The 15,162-nt window shown below is 38.4% G+C and overlaps 1 protein-coding gene across 16 annotated transcripts in view; it reads right to left on the bottom strand.

Annotated features, from left to right (window-relative positions):
• Positions 1 to 290: 290 nt before the first annotated feature.
• The window catches only part of mycbp2 (MYC binding protein 2), a 253,347-nt gene continuing 238,475 nt past the window's right edge, over positions 291 to 15,162 (bottom strand). For all 16 annotated transcript variants that reach the window (XM_072577934.1, XM_072577936.1, XM_072577938.1 and 13 more), the window contains 8 exons: positions 13,835 to 13,967; positions 8,353 to 8,456; positions 8,005 to 8,193; positions 5,241 to 5,348; positions 4,924 to 5,133; positions 3,871 to 3,978; positions 3,207 to 3,372; positions 291 to 1,522 (listed from right to left, as the gene is read on the bottom strand). In XM_072577934.1, coding sequence (XP_072434035.1) covers positions 1,407 to 1,522; positions 3,207 to 3,372; positions 3,871 to 3,978; positions 4,924 to 5,133; positions 5,241 to 5,348; positions 8,005 to 8,193; positions 8,353 to 8,456; positions 13,835 to 13,967 — 1,134 coding nt within the window. In that variant the 3' untranslated portion in view covers positions 291 to 1,406. The remainder of the gene's footprint in view (positions 1,523 to 3,206; positions 3,373 to 3,870; positions 3,979 to 4,923; positions 5,134 to 5,240; positions 5,349 to 8,004; positions 8,194 to 8,352; positions 8,457 to 13,834; positions 13,968 to 15,162) is intronic.

Below are 15,162 nucleotides of genomic sequence, written 5' to 3'. Positions count from 1 at the left end.
TGAAAAAACGCAAGTGCTCCACACTGCAAATGCATTGAAATTAGACACCACCAATGCTTGGAAAAAGCAGAAACAATAATCCATTAAATAGGAAGGATGCATTTTACATGAGCTGTAGGTCATTATTACAGCAAATTTCAGGACTTGTAATTTGCGCTGGTGTTAGCCAACACAGAGATTTGTAAATTACCAAGACTTCCGTCCTGCCAAAAAGAACATGAATAATTTGTTTGGAGAAATACCTGCTTTGTCATTGTAATGTGCATAAAGATAACGAAGGCACATTGAGATGCACTGTTCAGTACTTTAATAAACATGTTTGTCTAAGCAAAAGTCCTACTTGTATATGGTAAGTTTACAGCATACATGGCAATTCCAATCACTGCAATTAAAAAAAAACTTTTGAAACTTAGATGACAAACAGACCGAGCCTGATATTTTTCCTTAGCAGAGATAGAGGTTGCTTTGAGACAACTGTGCAAAGGTATATGCTCCGATTTGCTGTTGGACAGAAAAATTCTACTGCCCCCGGAACATGAAAGCAATTATTCACGGTTTGTTGGCCTTGCTTCGCAGATGTGAACACTATTCACGCAAAGCACTCTTTCAAAATAATGATTTAACTCCTGTTTCTTACTAGAACTCAAATGGTATTGTTGCCCGTTTCACAAAGCTTATATATACACTCACATTTTGTGACTGAATGAGTTCCCATTCACACAACACTTTGCACTGTATAAAAATGTACAGCGGTTTTATTGACATATACATTCCATATGTGTACAGCTGCAAGATAGGAGGCACACCCAGTATTGCACTTCATTAAAATTTCAGGCTCAAACATAACCCTTAGAAGTTTAAATGAAAATTGCAGTGTAATGTAGCAACTTTGTAATACACCTAACACTGATACCATATATACATTATGATATTCATAGACAACAAGCCCTAAAACATCCTCAACAGTCTATCAAATGAACAAGAATATACTCTCAACCCTTGACGTGGTTACAATTTTCAAGAATACTGTACAGGGGTTACCCAAAAGTCGTACTCTATGTACTTGTAGCAATTCTTCAATTTGTAATTTGGAAGCTGTCCTTGTCCATACATCTCAATCGCTTTTAGAAAAAGCATCTTCTGTCAAGGTACCGTGTAGGTGTGTGATGCCTTACAGCCGAGGATTGTAACGGCAGCATGCAAACACTTCACAAGTCTAAAGCCTTTTGAAAAACTCTAGTCATTTACAGCAATAAGTATGTGCACAAAAATAAAGTTCTTTTCTGTGCACAGCATGTTGTTCTTTCATTCAAATAATAGTGCGCCAATCCAATTTACTGACTTCAGTTCAGAAACTGAAAAGATTAAAAGGCTGGAAAATGCGAAGGAGCATCTCTGCTGCATACTTAGAATGTGTGAGCATTTCTGCAAACACCACAACCCAAAGCAAATTCCTCACCAGTGGCTGGATGGACAACATGAAGAGGACACTCTGCTCCCTCAAGCTGTTTTCCTTTTGGACCTAGAGGGGGAAAAAAAAAAGAGTGCAGTAAAGTTTAAGTAAATCATTTTTGCTAAACTAAAATCTGATAATTAAAGCTACTGTTTTGATAGCTCTAAAATGCTTGGACAGGTATGTAATGCCATCTCATCACTATCCTTTCAAGTTCTCTTCCATTGCAATTAATTCCTCCATCTTTCTTTAATTTATACTTATGATCACTATCTCTCTAAACCTCTCTCTCATTCTTCCTAAGCTACCAATGTGATGTCCTCCAGTTGCTTCATCCCTGTAACATTTACTTAAACCACTCATTTCCTGGTTGTCAGGGACATCTTTCAATTGTCCCTTTCCTTTCCTCCTATAGTCTACAGGCTCAGAAAACCCAACAGTGGCAACCACTTAATTAACTCAATCTTGTCTACTGTTACTTTACAAACTGAATTTTAACTTTTTACCCAAGCCTCTCACTTTAGAAGTAAAATCATAGAACTCAAAATTTCAGTATTTTCCATAAAAGTTAAATGGGACAGAGAAAGTAAGTCAACAGAAATAACAAATTTTCTGGAAAGCACAAGACTTTTAGGGTCATCGTTGAGTAGCAAGAGATGCATTATACCACTGAAATCTGTTTTAAATTTTTCCCTCCCTAGTGATTAGTACTTTGATATGAACAGACAGGGACCAGCAGGTCCCTGGCCTTCCACTTTTCTTGCAACAGTTGTAAAAAGGATTGTTTATCATTCTTATTAAACTTGACTCTGTCCTTGCATGCATTTCCAGCAAGTCATTTCTCAGCAAACAGGAACATGGAACCTGACCACAATCTGGGTCCTTTAGTTTGGGTTGGCAGGGAGGAAAGGGGAGTAGATGGGAATAGTTTCAAAAGCTGCTCTATAACTTGGCTGAAAACAGAGTGAATATGGCCATTAAAAAAAAAAAATCCAACATAACACGGGCGATCATTTTTAGAGGGACAGAATTGAAAAATGAAAAAAGTCTTCATGTTAAACGTATACAGAACCTTGGTTAGACTACCCCTGGATAACTGAACATTTCTGGTTTTTAAAATTATAAAAGAAAATCGTAGAAGCACTGGAAAAGGCGCAAATGTTATTCACAGAATTATACCAATACAGATTGTAATTGACAGAAAAGACTAAACTGACTTAATCTACATTCTGGAAAAGATAACACTGAAGGGGAATGACCTGAATAAGATCTTCAAGATTATGAATGAATGTTAAGGTAGAAGATGACACTTCCATTCACATCCACTCAGGAGTCAAACATAACTAATGAATGCAATAGGGAATTGAGGCAAAACAAATTATTCAGAGAATTGTTAGACTATCATAAGATGCAGTTCACTATCATAAGATGCAGTTGAAGTGAATAGCATAGATAAATGCATTTGAGGACAAGACAGAGAAGCACATGATGGTGAAAAGAATAGGATAATTTAATGGGATTAGAAGACAAGAGGGTTTGGGGGAAGCCCATGTTGAGGATGAGGAAAGGATGTTATGCAAAATAGTCTGTTTTTCTCTATAAACACCTTGCAGTACAACCTGAGACAATTTTTAAAACCTAATCCAGCAGATCAAGTTAGTTTCTTTTATTTCAGGGAAGGAATTAAAACATCTTATGTCATCTTTGAACATATTATTTTGTTATTCTAGACAGACAAGAAAAAATAAGCTACCTGCAGGACAACGGGGGAGTTCTTCTTTAGGGATACTTGTCATCCTCTGGAAGTCGTCATGGCAAGCATTACAGAAATGTGTTGTTCCAAAGCAAAAAAACACTGCCACAGAGCAGCAATATCGACACTTATACTCCAAGAAGTCTGTACCATGTTTGGGACACATCTGTCAAGGATTATCAACATGTAACTTCAGGATACTAATAATGCATTTTTAGAAATCTGAAAATTGTATATTTCATTTTATTGATTAGTTACGAGTGATAAATAGACACAAACTGAATGTATTTTTGAAAATTAAAGATCTTTTGTTTCTATAGTTTTATAAGGTGGAATGGGGTGATGGTAGCCATCTGTTCCTAGGCCTTATTCAGTGGCACTTTTAATCCAACTTCTAGGATGTAGTGTCTTGACATTACTGAAAACAGCCCAGTGGTTGAGGGGAACTTGTACTGTTTCATAGCTTCTCTTCTGCACCAATCATTACCACTCCATCAGAGACAATAAATCAAGTCGACTTTTGTTTATCCTTTTAAAAACATCTCACTTGGTGACTGACAATGTATTTATTCCAGGGAGCTTCTAATGGAAACTTCAAAATAAAATGAGCGACTAAATGATGTCAGTATTAAGAAAAACTGCAGAACAAGTAAACAAGGAATACCTGTGCTCTAGAGACATCTGAGCAAGCACCACAAATCAATTCCCGTGGGTCATAGTCATCGCCTTGCCCTGCTTCAGCATCACATCTTGCTTCACCGCCAAAATAAGCCTACATGACAGACAAGAATTATTTTTGGAGCTGGTTGTATTAATGTTATGAAAGCATAAGGATATCAACTGCAACTGAAAATACTGCCAGTTTAGTGAATACAGAATTTTGAGTAAAAAGCCTGGAAATAATTGATTTCATCTCAAAGACACAAAATGTGTGTTCAACACCCTAAAGCATTCTAACTTTTGCTTGAGGATGCCAACAAATCAGAGGTTTTACAAAACATGTTGCCAAGTCTGTGAAATTCCTTAGAATTTTGTGCAAATTGCACTGAAAATTTTTGTTTTATTAGGTTCATTAACAGTTTGCTTGAAACACAGAGGGCCAAAATGTGAAGTGGGAACATATCCCCCAAATTAGTTCCTGAACAGCAAGTACAGAATTCTAACCAGACTCAAAGAGCAAACTAAGAATTCCAGTAAAATCAATTGCTGACAAAAGTGATAAAGAGAATTATTGTGGCATTTAAATTATGTGCATTAATCCTTACCTACATATTTGGTGTTTACCTATTATATTAGGTATATATTTACCTATATACCAGTTGTTCAATCTCTGAGTTTAAAAAAATATTAAAATAGTTTGTATAAAGTTAAATGAAACTCAATTAGAACCTTCAAAAATGTTCAAGGTAACTATATGTAAACAAACAAGTTCTTTTCTGAGTCTTTGTTGCAATAAAATACAAGTTTTCTAGTTCATCTTTTGAATGTGGACTTTATTCCAAACCCACCAACACCACCTCCTAGTTTCTAAATATTATGGGGAGACTATGCACATTCTTCTGTTTTTTTAACAGAAAAAAATTAATAAAATTCATGAAGTTCAAGTAGGATTGTTTTGTGAAAAAGAAACAATCAGGCATATCCTCCATTTCAACCAAAAGGTAAGAACAAATCAATATTTATCAGTTAAAAAGCATGTGTTCAAACATGAACCTACCTTTTTACATTTGTAGCAGACATAATAAGCGTATCTGTTCATTGCAAATCCAGCAGGATCATTGTAAAAACGGACACCCGGAGTAGTGATAGCATCACTTTTATGCAAACCTTCATATTCTAGTCTCATTAGAGCCTTCTTCCTTACATCTTCATAGAGGTCTTTGATAGGATCAAGTAGATCTTTTAATACTAGATGATTTATTTTGTTCTGGAATTACACAAAAATCTGAAGTTTTTGTCAAATTCTCTCTTACTGAAATCCGTGTCACAAAGGCTACTCCAGAGTTTAAAAAAAACAATCTGAAGGATTCTCACCTTGCATATCGGGCATGCCATGAAGCCAAAAGTTATTCTTGGGCCAAGCCACTGATTTTCAAGAACTCGTCTACAGCAGTGTAGATGGAAAACATGACTACAGTCCAACTACAAAGAAGGAAAACATATGAGTTGATCATCTTATGCTTGGACATTTACAAACCTTACAACTTAAAATAAACAAGCAGTTTCTCTAGTAAACAGCACAAAATGATTGTAATCATGCAAAAACACATGAATCAGCCTTACACAAATAAACACGAAGCTCAACAATGAGCTGAAAGGGTTGTATTAAATCTTAGGATCTAACACCGTTGATGGTCAAAAAGTGAGCCTGTTATAACAATAGCACTAGCAATGTTTGAGAAGATTTGCAGCTCAGGTTGATGATATGGATGGAAGTTAGCTCGCTGAGCTGGAAGCTTTGTTTTCAGACATTTCATCACCATGACTAGGTAACATCTGGGAAGACCGTTCCCTCCGTGACTACCTGGTCATGTCCACACCCCCCTACGACTCACCCTCCCATTCTGGCACTTTCCCCTGCCACCGCAGGAACTGTAAAACCTGTGCCCACACCTCCTCCCTCACCTCTATCCAAGGCCCTAAAGGAGCCTTCCACATCCAAAGTTTCACCTGCACATCCACCAATATCATTTATTGTATCCGTTGCTCCCGATGTGGTCTCCTCTACATTGGGGAGACTGGGCGCCTCCTAGCAGAGCGCTTTAGGGAACATCTCCGAGACACCCGCACCAATCAACCAAACCGCCCCAACATTTCAACTCTCCCTCCCACTCTGCAGAGGACATGGAGGTCCTGGGCCGCCTTCACCGCCGCTCCCTCACCACCAGACGCCTGGAGGAAGAACGCCTCATCTTCCGCCTCGGAACACTTCAACCCCAGGGCATCAATGTGGACTTCAACAGCTTCCTCATTTCCCCTTCCCCCACCTCATCCTAGTTTCAATCTTCCAGCTCACCACTGTCTCCTTGACTTGTCCGACCTGCCTATCTTCTTTTCCACCTATCCACTCCACCCTCTCCTCCTTGACCTATCACCTTCACCTCCTCCCCCACTCACCCATTGTACTCTATGCTACTCTCTCCCCACCCCCACCCTCCTCTAGCTTATCTCTCCACGCTTCAGGCTCACTGCCTTTATTCCTGATGAAGGGCTTTTGCCCGAAACGTCGATTTCGCTGCTCGTTGGATGCTGCCTGAACTGCTGTGCTCTTCCAGCACCACTAATCCAACATCTGGTGTGCCTCCAGTGAAGTACTGACAGTAGGTCCTGCCTCTCTATTTATAGGTCTTGGATTCCTAAGGTGGGTGACTTCATTTCTGTTTTTTTTACCAAGGGAAGGTAGATGGGATCTAAATCAATGTGTTTATTGATGGAGTTCTGGAGTTTGTCTTTATGTATGGAAACTAGTGGTAGTGGGTCTTGACTTTTGGTGGCTAGTTGGTGTTCAGGTGTCCTGGTAGCAAGTTTACTGCTTGTTTGTCTTATGTATCTTTACAGTTCTTGCATGCTATTTTGTAAATGATATTATTTTTGTTGATCATACCTAATGGATCCTTTAGGTTCATTAGTTGCTGTTTAAGTGTGTTGGTAGGTTTGTCGGCTACCATGATGCCAATGGGTCAGAGTAGTCTGGAAGTCATTTCTGATATGTCTTTGATGTAAGGCAATGCAGCTATAATTTTTAGTTGCGCTGTGTCTGCTTGTTTGGATTGGTTCTGTGGAATCAGCAGGTTGTTTTTATTGGGCACCCATTTTTCTTGAAAATGTTGTATAGGTAGTTTTCTTCTGCTGTTTAGAGTTCTTGGGTGCTATGATGATCACTTCTGACATTAAGTATTTTGTCTGTTTGTTGTTTTTCTGTAGATGCTGGTTTGAAGCTCTCCATTAACTGTATGTTCAACTGTCACAGCTAGAATAGGAGTTTGTTATCATTCTCCTCCTTTTTTGTGAATTTTATGCCTGTCAGGATATTATTGATGGTGTTGTACGTTTCCTCTAATTTGTTCCATTTTGTGACAATAGCATATTGATATAGCTGTTCTGCTGAGAGCAGATGCAGACTTCAAACTGATCTAATGAAGAATATTTTAAAATTGCTAAACAATGGAAATAACCTGATTTGTATTGCTTTTTAATATAGTAAAAATGTTTCAAGACTTACGTCACAAAAGTGTTATGGGATAAAACTGACAATAACACACTATGATATCTGGACAGGTGATCATAAAGCTCAGATAAAGAGATATGTTTTAGAAGTGTCAAAAAGTTGGAAAGGTGGGGAGCCAGCAAGGTTTTAGGCGAGAAATCCAGAGCTGAAGGTGTGTTATCAATGGCAGGCGTGAAAATCAGGATGGAGCAGAAGGCCAGACTGGAGGAACACAAATATTTCTGAAGGTTGTAAAAGATGTAGGATGACTATGCAGGGCACTGAATATAAACAGAATTCTAAAAATCAAGATGTTATCAAACTGGGACAGAACAGGACTGGGAGCATATGACATGTCAATTCAGACCAGGCAGCATGTTTTACTAAGTTCAAGAGTAGAGCAAATGTGTTTTTTTTCAAAAATGCGATGTAATGTTTTTCAAGATTACAAGGAAGCTGGTATCTTACAGAAAATTTTGCTTAACAAGGGTTTTTTTTTTAAAATCATGCGCAATGGAGTCTCTAAATAAATATAAATTATTTTTTAAAAATGCCTACAATAAAAAAAACTCCATAAACAATTTGGATTACCTGAACTGCAGGAGCCGCTGAAAGTGCCTCAGTAAAGCAGATCATACACATGTCATCAGCATCTTGTTTAAGACATATTGCATTTTTGTCACATCCATGTAAACAAGGTAAACAATGCTCTTCGCCTTTAACTCCACCACAGGGATGACCACAGGAATGGGTTTTTCCACAGGCGGTCTTTGCATATTCCTGGTTTAAAATTATTAAAAATAAATAATTACTATGAGAATAAACATCTTTGGGGAAAAATATAACAGGCATGAAAGAAACTTAAAAACACATGATATAGGCCAATTACGTAAAGTGCTCAGTTTGACAACTTTCTACAGTAGACTTAATTTCACTCACTTGGCAATCTGTATCAGAGCACACACTGCCCACTGCTGATAACTCTGTTCCATTTCTTGATCCACAGAAGCGACATGCTTCAGAGCTGCTTGACGCAGGTTTGCCTTAAATTAAGGAAGCAAATTTGGATTAAAGAAAACATTTGACAACCTCTTTGGTAATATAAACAAGTCATATGGGTGTATATTTTTATAATAATCTAAAAGGTATTATTCACCCTTGCTTGCTTCAAGTATATGAGGAAGTCAAATATAGTAGCTTAAACTAATGAGTCTGATCATACAAATATTAATTCGACACCAACCACACAAGCTACTACAGATTTCATCTTGCTAGATTAAAACATAGGGATAAGTAATTCACAGACGTGTTACTACTTGAATTCCAAATCAGTTCTACTTGAGATAATGGTACCGCAGATCATTGCCGGCCAATAGAGTATTTCTTTCAAAAATGCTGAATCTTTTTTGACATGTTTTAACAGTATTGGACAGTGGGGGAAGAAATAATGCATGTACAGGACCTTACACATGTAACTAGAGTGTCCTCTCACATTATCCTTCCTCTTCAGATGCAGCAACTCTTTCAAGGATATCCTTGCTTAACAGTGCTCTTCACAGGGGTGACTTACGATGATGTCACTTTCCAGTTACAACTGTCTATTTGCACTGTGTCACTGCGGCTTCTTGTTACTGTCATGATATGCCTGAACGTTATTGTGTAACTCCCATGCTGGACTTGCAACAGCTTGGTCCAAAGGTATGATGTGGAGAAGGTAGTCTTGGGAGGGGATTATAAACCTTAGACAGATTGTTCCACATAATGACATCCCACCAAACGTTAATCATTTCAACAACCAATTAATGATGTTAAGCAAGGATTTCCTTGATCAAAATTTGGTTAGCTCACAAAGGATTCAAAGTGAAGTCCCTTCAAATTTGAATATTTTAATGATAGCTCTTACGCTATTGTGTGTATCTTTGATTCTTTCAAGAGCAGGCAAAAAATATCCATAATAACTTTCATTGCAACAGATCAGATGTAAAGTGAACAGGATCAGAGTTACGAGCGGGAATAGTGGTATGTTTGGACAAGGAATGGTGGTAATCTAATTATGTCATGCCTTGAAAGGACAGACAAATCTTCAATTTTAACAAGGTTCAAAACAAACCATTCCTTTACTCTTGACACAAAAAACTGTTTTGAAAAGCAGGTGGTTCCTCTGGACCCCTTCTGTTCCTATTCAATGAATCTGGCTCAGTTTATCAATAATTTTTTTTAAAAAAAATTGTTGACTTTACTTTGAAAGATGACTGCCTGCTCAGGTTTCTGGGAATTATGCCCAGAACTACAATGAAACTCCAGTATTCATAAACAAAATTTCCAAACAGCTTTTCTCAGTGAACAGTTTGCACTCTGTTTAGTATTATTGAAGAAACACTAAAATAGTTATTCAGGTCTTCTTGTATTGCAAAATACCTTGAGGAGTGTGTTCAATATAATCACATCCAGTTATGCAAAACAATTGACACTGGTGAAATGTTCCAGTGAATTACTGGTACACATTCAAATTCTTGAGACACTACATGAATAATTCAAATGAAATTCATTCCACATCCTCGACAGGACATTATAAGAATCTACAGCATCAATTGTACTGCTCCAGCAATATAAGCAATTAATTTTTGGCTTTGGAAGCTTAAGCAACCTTTGTCTAAAAGGTGACATTTGCATTTTGCCTGAAATTAGTAGGCCACAAATTAAATCCGGACAAATGAAGTATCCTACATTAACAAGAGCAACTGACATTCAGGTTCCCCAAAACTGTGATCAGTGTACAGTATAGGGACAAAGGCAGAACCTAGAGAAAACGTGCTGAGCTATTAAACAAGATCAATGAGACATTGAGCACCAACCATCTGATTTCCAGTTAAGGGATTCGTTGAGGATTATTATTATTGCACCAACACAGTTGCTTGGTATGCACACCCTTCCCCTCTCATCAACATACATATGGTCCTTCGGAGGTTTCGGAACAAATGATTCTTTAAGGATAACCAATATTTCAGTCCATATGTTCATAATATATAGGAGCAGAATTAGGTCATTCGCTCATGGTTGATATGATACTCACCCAAATTTCTTGCCTTCTCCCATAACCCTTCTACCCTTTACCAATTAAAAATCTGTCTAACTCCTCTTTGAATTTACTCACTGTCCCAGCATCCACTGCACTTTGGAGTAGTGAATTCCATTAATTCACAACCCTTTAGGAGAAGTAGTTTCTCTGCAATTGTATCTTAAATTTGCTACCCCTTGTCCTTAGACTATGACCCCTTGTCCTAGAATGCTCCACGAGAGGAAGCATCCGCTTCTTGTCTATATTATCCACATCTTTAATCATCTTGAATACCTCAATTTGATCTCCCCTCATTCTTCTAAATTCCAGAGAGTATGGACCTCAACCGTTCAATCTCTCTTCATATGACAAACCCCTCATCTCTGACAATCTAGTGAATCTCCTCTGAACTGCCTCCAATACCACTACATCTTTCCTTAAGTAAGGGGACCAAAAATGTACACAATACTCCAGGTGCAGTTTGTATAGTTGCAACAATACTTCCTTACCTTTATATTCTATTCCTGTAGGAATAAAAGCCAACATTCCATTTGCTTTCTTGATCATCTGCTGTACCTGCATGCTAGTTTTCTGTGACTCATGAACAAGGACACCCAAATCCATCTGCACTGGAGCACCTCCAAAATCTCCCCCCATTTAGCTAATAGTTCACCTTCCCATGTTTTCGATCAAAATGCATGACCTCACACTTATCCACGTTAAACTCCATCTGTCACATTTTGGCCCACTCTCCTAAACTATCTATACCCATTTATAAGGTCCTCATTTCCTCATTGCAATTTACCATCCTGCCTATTTTTGTGTCATCTGCAAATTTGGCTAGGACTGCCTTCTATTCCTGTACCCAAGTCCTTAACATTAGATTACATTACAATGTGGAAACAGGCCCTTCGGCCCAACAGGTCCACACCGACCCGCCGAAGTGCAACCCACCCATACCCCTACATTTACCCCTTACCTAACACTACGGGCAATTTAGCATGGCCAATTCACCTGACCTGCACATCTTTGGACTGTGGGAGGAAACAGGAGCACTGGGAGGAAACCCACGTAGACACGGGGAGAATGTGCAAACTCCACACAGATAGTCACCCGAGGCTGGCATCGAACCTGGGACCCTGGTGCTGAGGCTGCAATGCTAACCACTGAGCCACCGTGCCACCCCCTTATCCTGACTCTGTTTTCTGTCCATCAGCCAGCCATCTATCCAAGCTAAGTTACCCCATATGATCCTTATGAGTTAACCTTTTGTGTAGCACCTTATCAAATGCCTTGTGGAAGTCCAGATATATTACATCTACAGCATCCCCATTATCCATTTTACTTGTTATATATTTGAAGAACTCTAGCAAATTAGTCAAACATGATTTGCACTTCATAAAACTATGCTGACTCTGATGGATAGTGCTTTGACTTTCCAAAGGTCATGATTCTGCTTCCTTGATAATTGATTCTAACACTTTCCCAACAATAGATGTCAAACTAACTGGTCTGTAATTTCCCACATTTTGCCTCCCTCCCTTTTTGAATAAGGGCATTACATTAGCATTTTTCCAATCCACTGGAACCTTTCCCATGTCCAGGGAATTTTGGAATATTGTAACCAATGGATCCACCATCGCCGCTGCCACTTCCTTTAACATCCTAGGATGTAGGCCATTGAGTCTGGGGGACTTGTCTGCCCTCAACCCTAATAGTTTGCTGAGTACCTTTCCCCTGTCAATGTTGATTGTTCTAAATTTTACCTTTTCTATTACATCGGACTTGCCCATACCAATAGGAATGGTACTATTTTATCCAATGTGAAAACTGAGGCAAACTATCGATTTAGCTTCACTGCCATTTCAGTGTTCCCCACTATTAACTCTCTGGTTTCATCTTCCAAGGGACCAACATTCACCTTCGTGATGCTTCCCTTTTATGTACCTTTAAAAACTTTTGCTATCCTTTTTGATATTTTGAGCTAGCTTTCACTCCCTTTGTTATGTCTGCAAGCTTCCCAATCTTCCAGCCTGCCACTCGCCTATGCAATATGGTATACCTTAGTTTTTCACTTCCTCTTGCTTTTGACCTCCTTGTTTAGCCAAGGGTGTTTTCTTTTACCCTCCATATCATCTTTCTTTTCCACTAGGATATATATTTTAGTTGTGACGAAATGAGAAGCTCCTTAAATATCTGCCACTGCTCATCCATTGTCTTACCTTTTAGCCTTCGTGCCCAATCTACTCAGGCCAAATCTATCCTCATGCCTATGTTTAATTTCCTTTGTTTAATTCCAGGACACTACTGTGGGACTCTACTTTCTCACCCTCAAACTGAATTTTGAATTCTATCAAAGTATGGTCACTACTCCCTCGAGGATCTTGAATTATAATGCCCAAAGATGGCATTGCCAACATTAATGAATCTTGAAACTAGTGTTTTCCTGGAAATCATTATCTGTTAATGAACTCTATTAGACAAGATGCAAAGTGACAAATGTGGCTTCAGAGGGCAAATTACAGCTCCATTTTTAGGAGGCTGACAGCATGAAAATTTCAGCCAACAACTGGCATCAGACTTACATTGGTATTCCTACACATAAAGTCCAAAGTAATTTAAATATTTGACTCACTACCTCAATCGCGGCCAAGGTTTCCATTTGTAGGGATAAGTCGACTGGGGTGGCAACCTAAACGGTTATCAACAATTTTAGGGCCAAGCTAAAGAAGATGTGTATGTGAGCTAAGAGGATGTTAGGCAGGCCAGTCTTCACACAAGACACGTTTTTATCCACTGATGCCTTTATCTGTGAACAGTGGTAAATATACCTCACTTTAACAATTATTTCAGGTGGCATTTCTACTTTCTAATGAAAGCTGGACTAACGTGATGTCATGAAGGTATCTGAAGCCCATAATTTTGGAAGTTCCTTGGCAATTTCACAATCACAGTATAACATGCTTTATGTGGAACATGAAAGAAGAAATACTAACAGTGTCTTACTGCCTGCAACCAAACTTTACAAAGCTCCTTGCATAATTATTCACCATAGTGAATGGGTTTTGCAATCTGGGTCAGCAGGCAGCATGCTTTAATGTCATCTTTAAAACACACTTGCGGTTATGATGCACTGCAAGGCTGGCACATGTACAATCACCTGCTGACTGAAACCTGGTGTATGCCTGTACTTAATGCTAATGTATGGGAACAGTGCAACAGAATGGTACACAGGATAATACCTTTACAAAGTATTAAAATTCTGAATATGAAAACTTAATCAAAATAAAAATGCAGAAACTAATGGGGGTGCAAATACAATACTGGTATAATAAGCTTAAATGCTGGGTCTTTAATTCTCACCCGTATGTTCCCTGAACTCTACCATTGCTTTCATGGTTTTTGAATCTGCAAGTGCCATAAGCCAGAAGAGCTTGGTTCTTCCACATCCTTCATGAAGATCAACTTTGATCGCTTCCTCCTCTTCTTTAAACACCTATAATTTTCAAAAGATTGCATACCAGATTATTTTAGGGATAATATTAGTGGAATAATTTGCCATATTTGGAAAGGTTTTCCTATCTCACAGTCCAAAGATGTGCAGGTTAGGTGGACTGACCATGCAAAATTGCCCACAGCAACCAGTGATGTGCAGGCTGGTGAATTAGCCATTGGAAATGTAAGGTTACAGGGATAGGGCAAGGGGGTTGGTGGGAGGTGGGAAGAAAAAGAGTCTTGGTGGGATACGTTTTGGAAGGTCCGTGTGGGCTCAAAAGGGCCAAATGGCCGGTTTCCACACTGTAGGGATTCTTGGATTCAAGTAACAAAAAATCTGAAATTAATGTGACTTTTATTTGCACCTTCCAGGGGTTGGTCTTTCAAACAAGTGCTTTTTAATTCTCTTCCATACAACAAGTACAGTGACAGGAGTTAAAAAAAGGTAACTTGTATGCAGAACAGAACTGAAATTCATAACACTAATAAAGAAATTTATGAATTATGCCATTCAAATATCATTTACAGTTTGCTTTTAATGTAAGTTATTGAAGTTTAAAATTGCAGAACTGTATAAACAGTGTAGCCAAGTGAAAATAACTTGACTTACATTTCTGCTCATATTAAACTAATATATTTCTGTTCATGCATGTGTTACAAGAATGTGTCATTTTCCTAAAGAAACAATTTCTAATTTTCCTTTGGCTGCCCTTGTTAAAAGAAACAGATCCTCTACAGACAACTGCATTTTTCTTTAAGAAAGAAGTGCGCCAGTCAGACTGGTTACTACAAGTTTCTGGATTAGTGGTGCTGGAAGAGCACAGTTCAGGTAGCAACCAAGGAGCAGCGAAATCGACGTTTCGGGCAAAAGCCCTTCATTTTTTTTATTCCTGATGGAGGGCTTTTGCCCGAAATGTCGATTTCGCTGATCCTCGGATGCTGCCTGAACTGCTGTGCTCTTCCAGCACCACTAATCCAGAATCTGGTTTCCAGCTTCTGCAGTCATTGTTTTTACATGGTTATTACAAGTTACACAATTTCACATTTCATCAGGTGAGGTGAAAACAAATAATCCAATCAACAACTGCTATAGATTATAATTAATACATAATTTCTCCAGAAAATACAAATAAACACAGTACTTCAAGGAATAAAAGCAGAAAATGCTACAGAGAAAGGGAGAGCGAGACAAAGAA

Source organism: Chiloscyllium punctatum, chromosome 9 (assembly GCF_047496795.1).
Source record: "Chiloscyllium punctatum isolate Juve2018m chromosome 9, sChiPun1.3, whole genome shotgun sequence".
Classification (NCBI taxonomy): Eukaryota; Metazoa; Chordata; class Chondrichthyes; order Orectolobiformes; family Hemiscylliidae; genus Chiloscyllium; species Chiloscyllium punctatum.
This window is presented reverse-complemented; position numbering and strand designations above follow the sequence as displayed.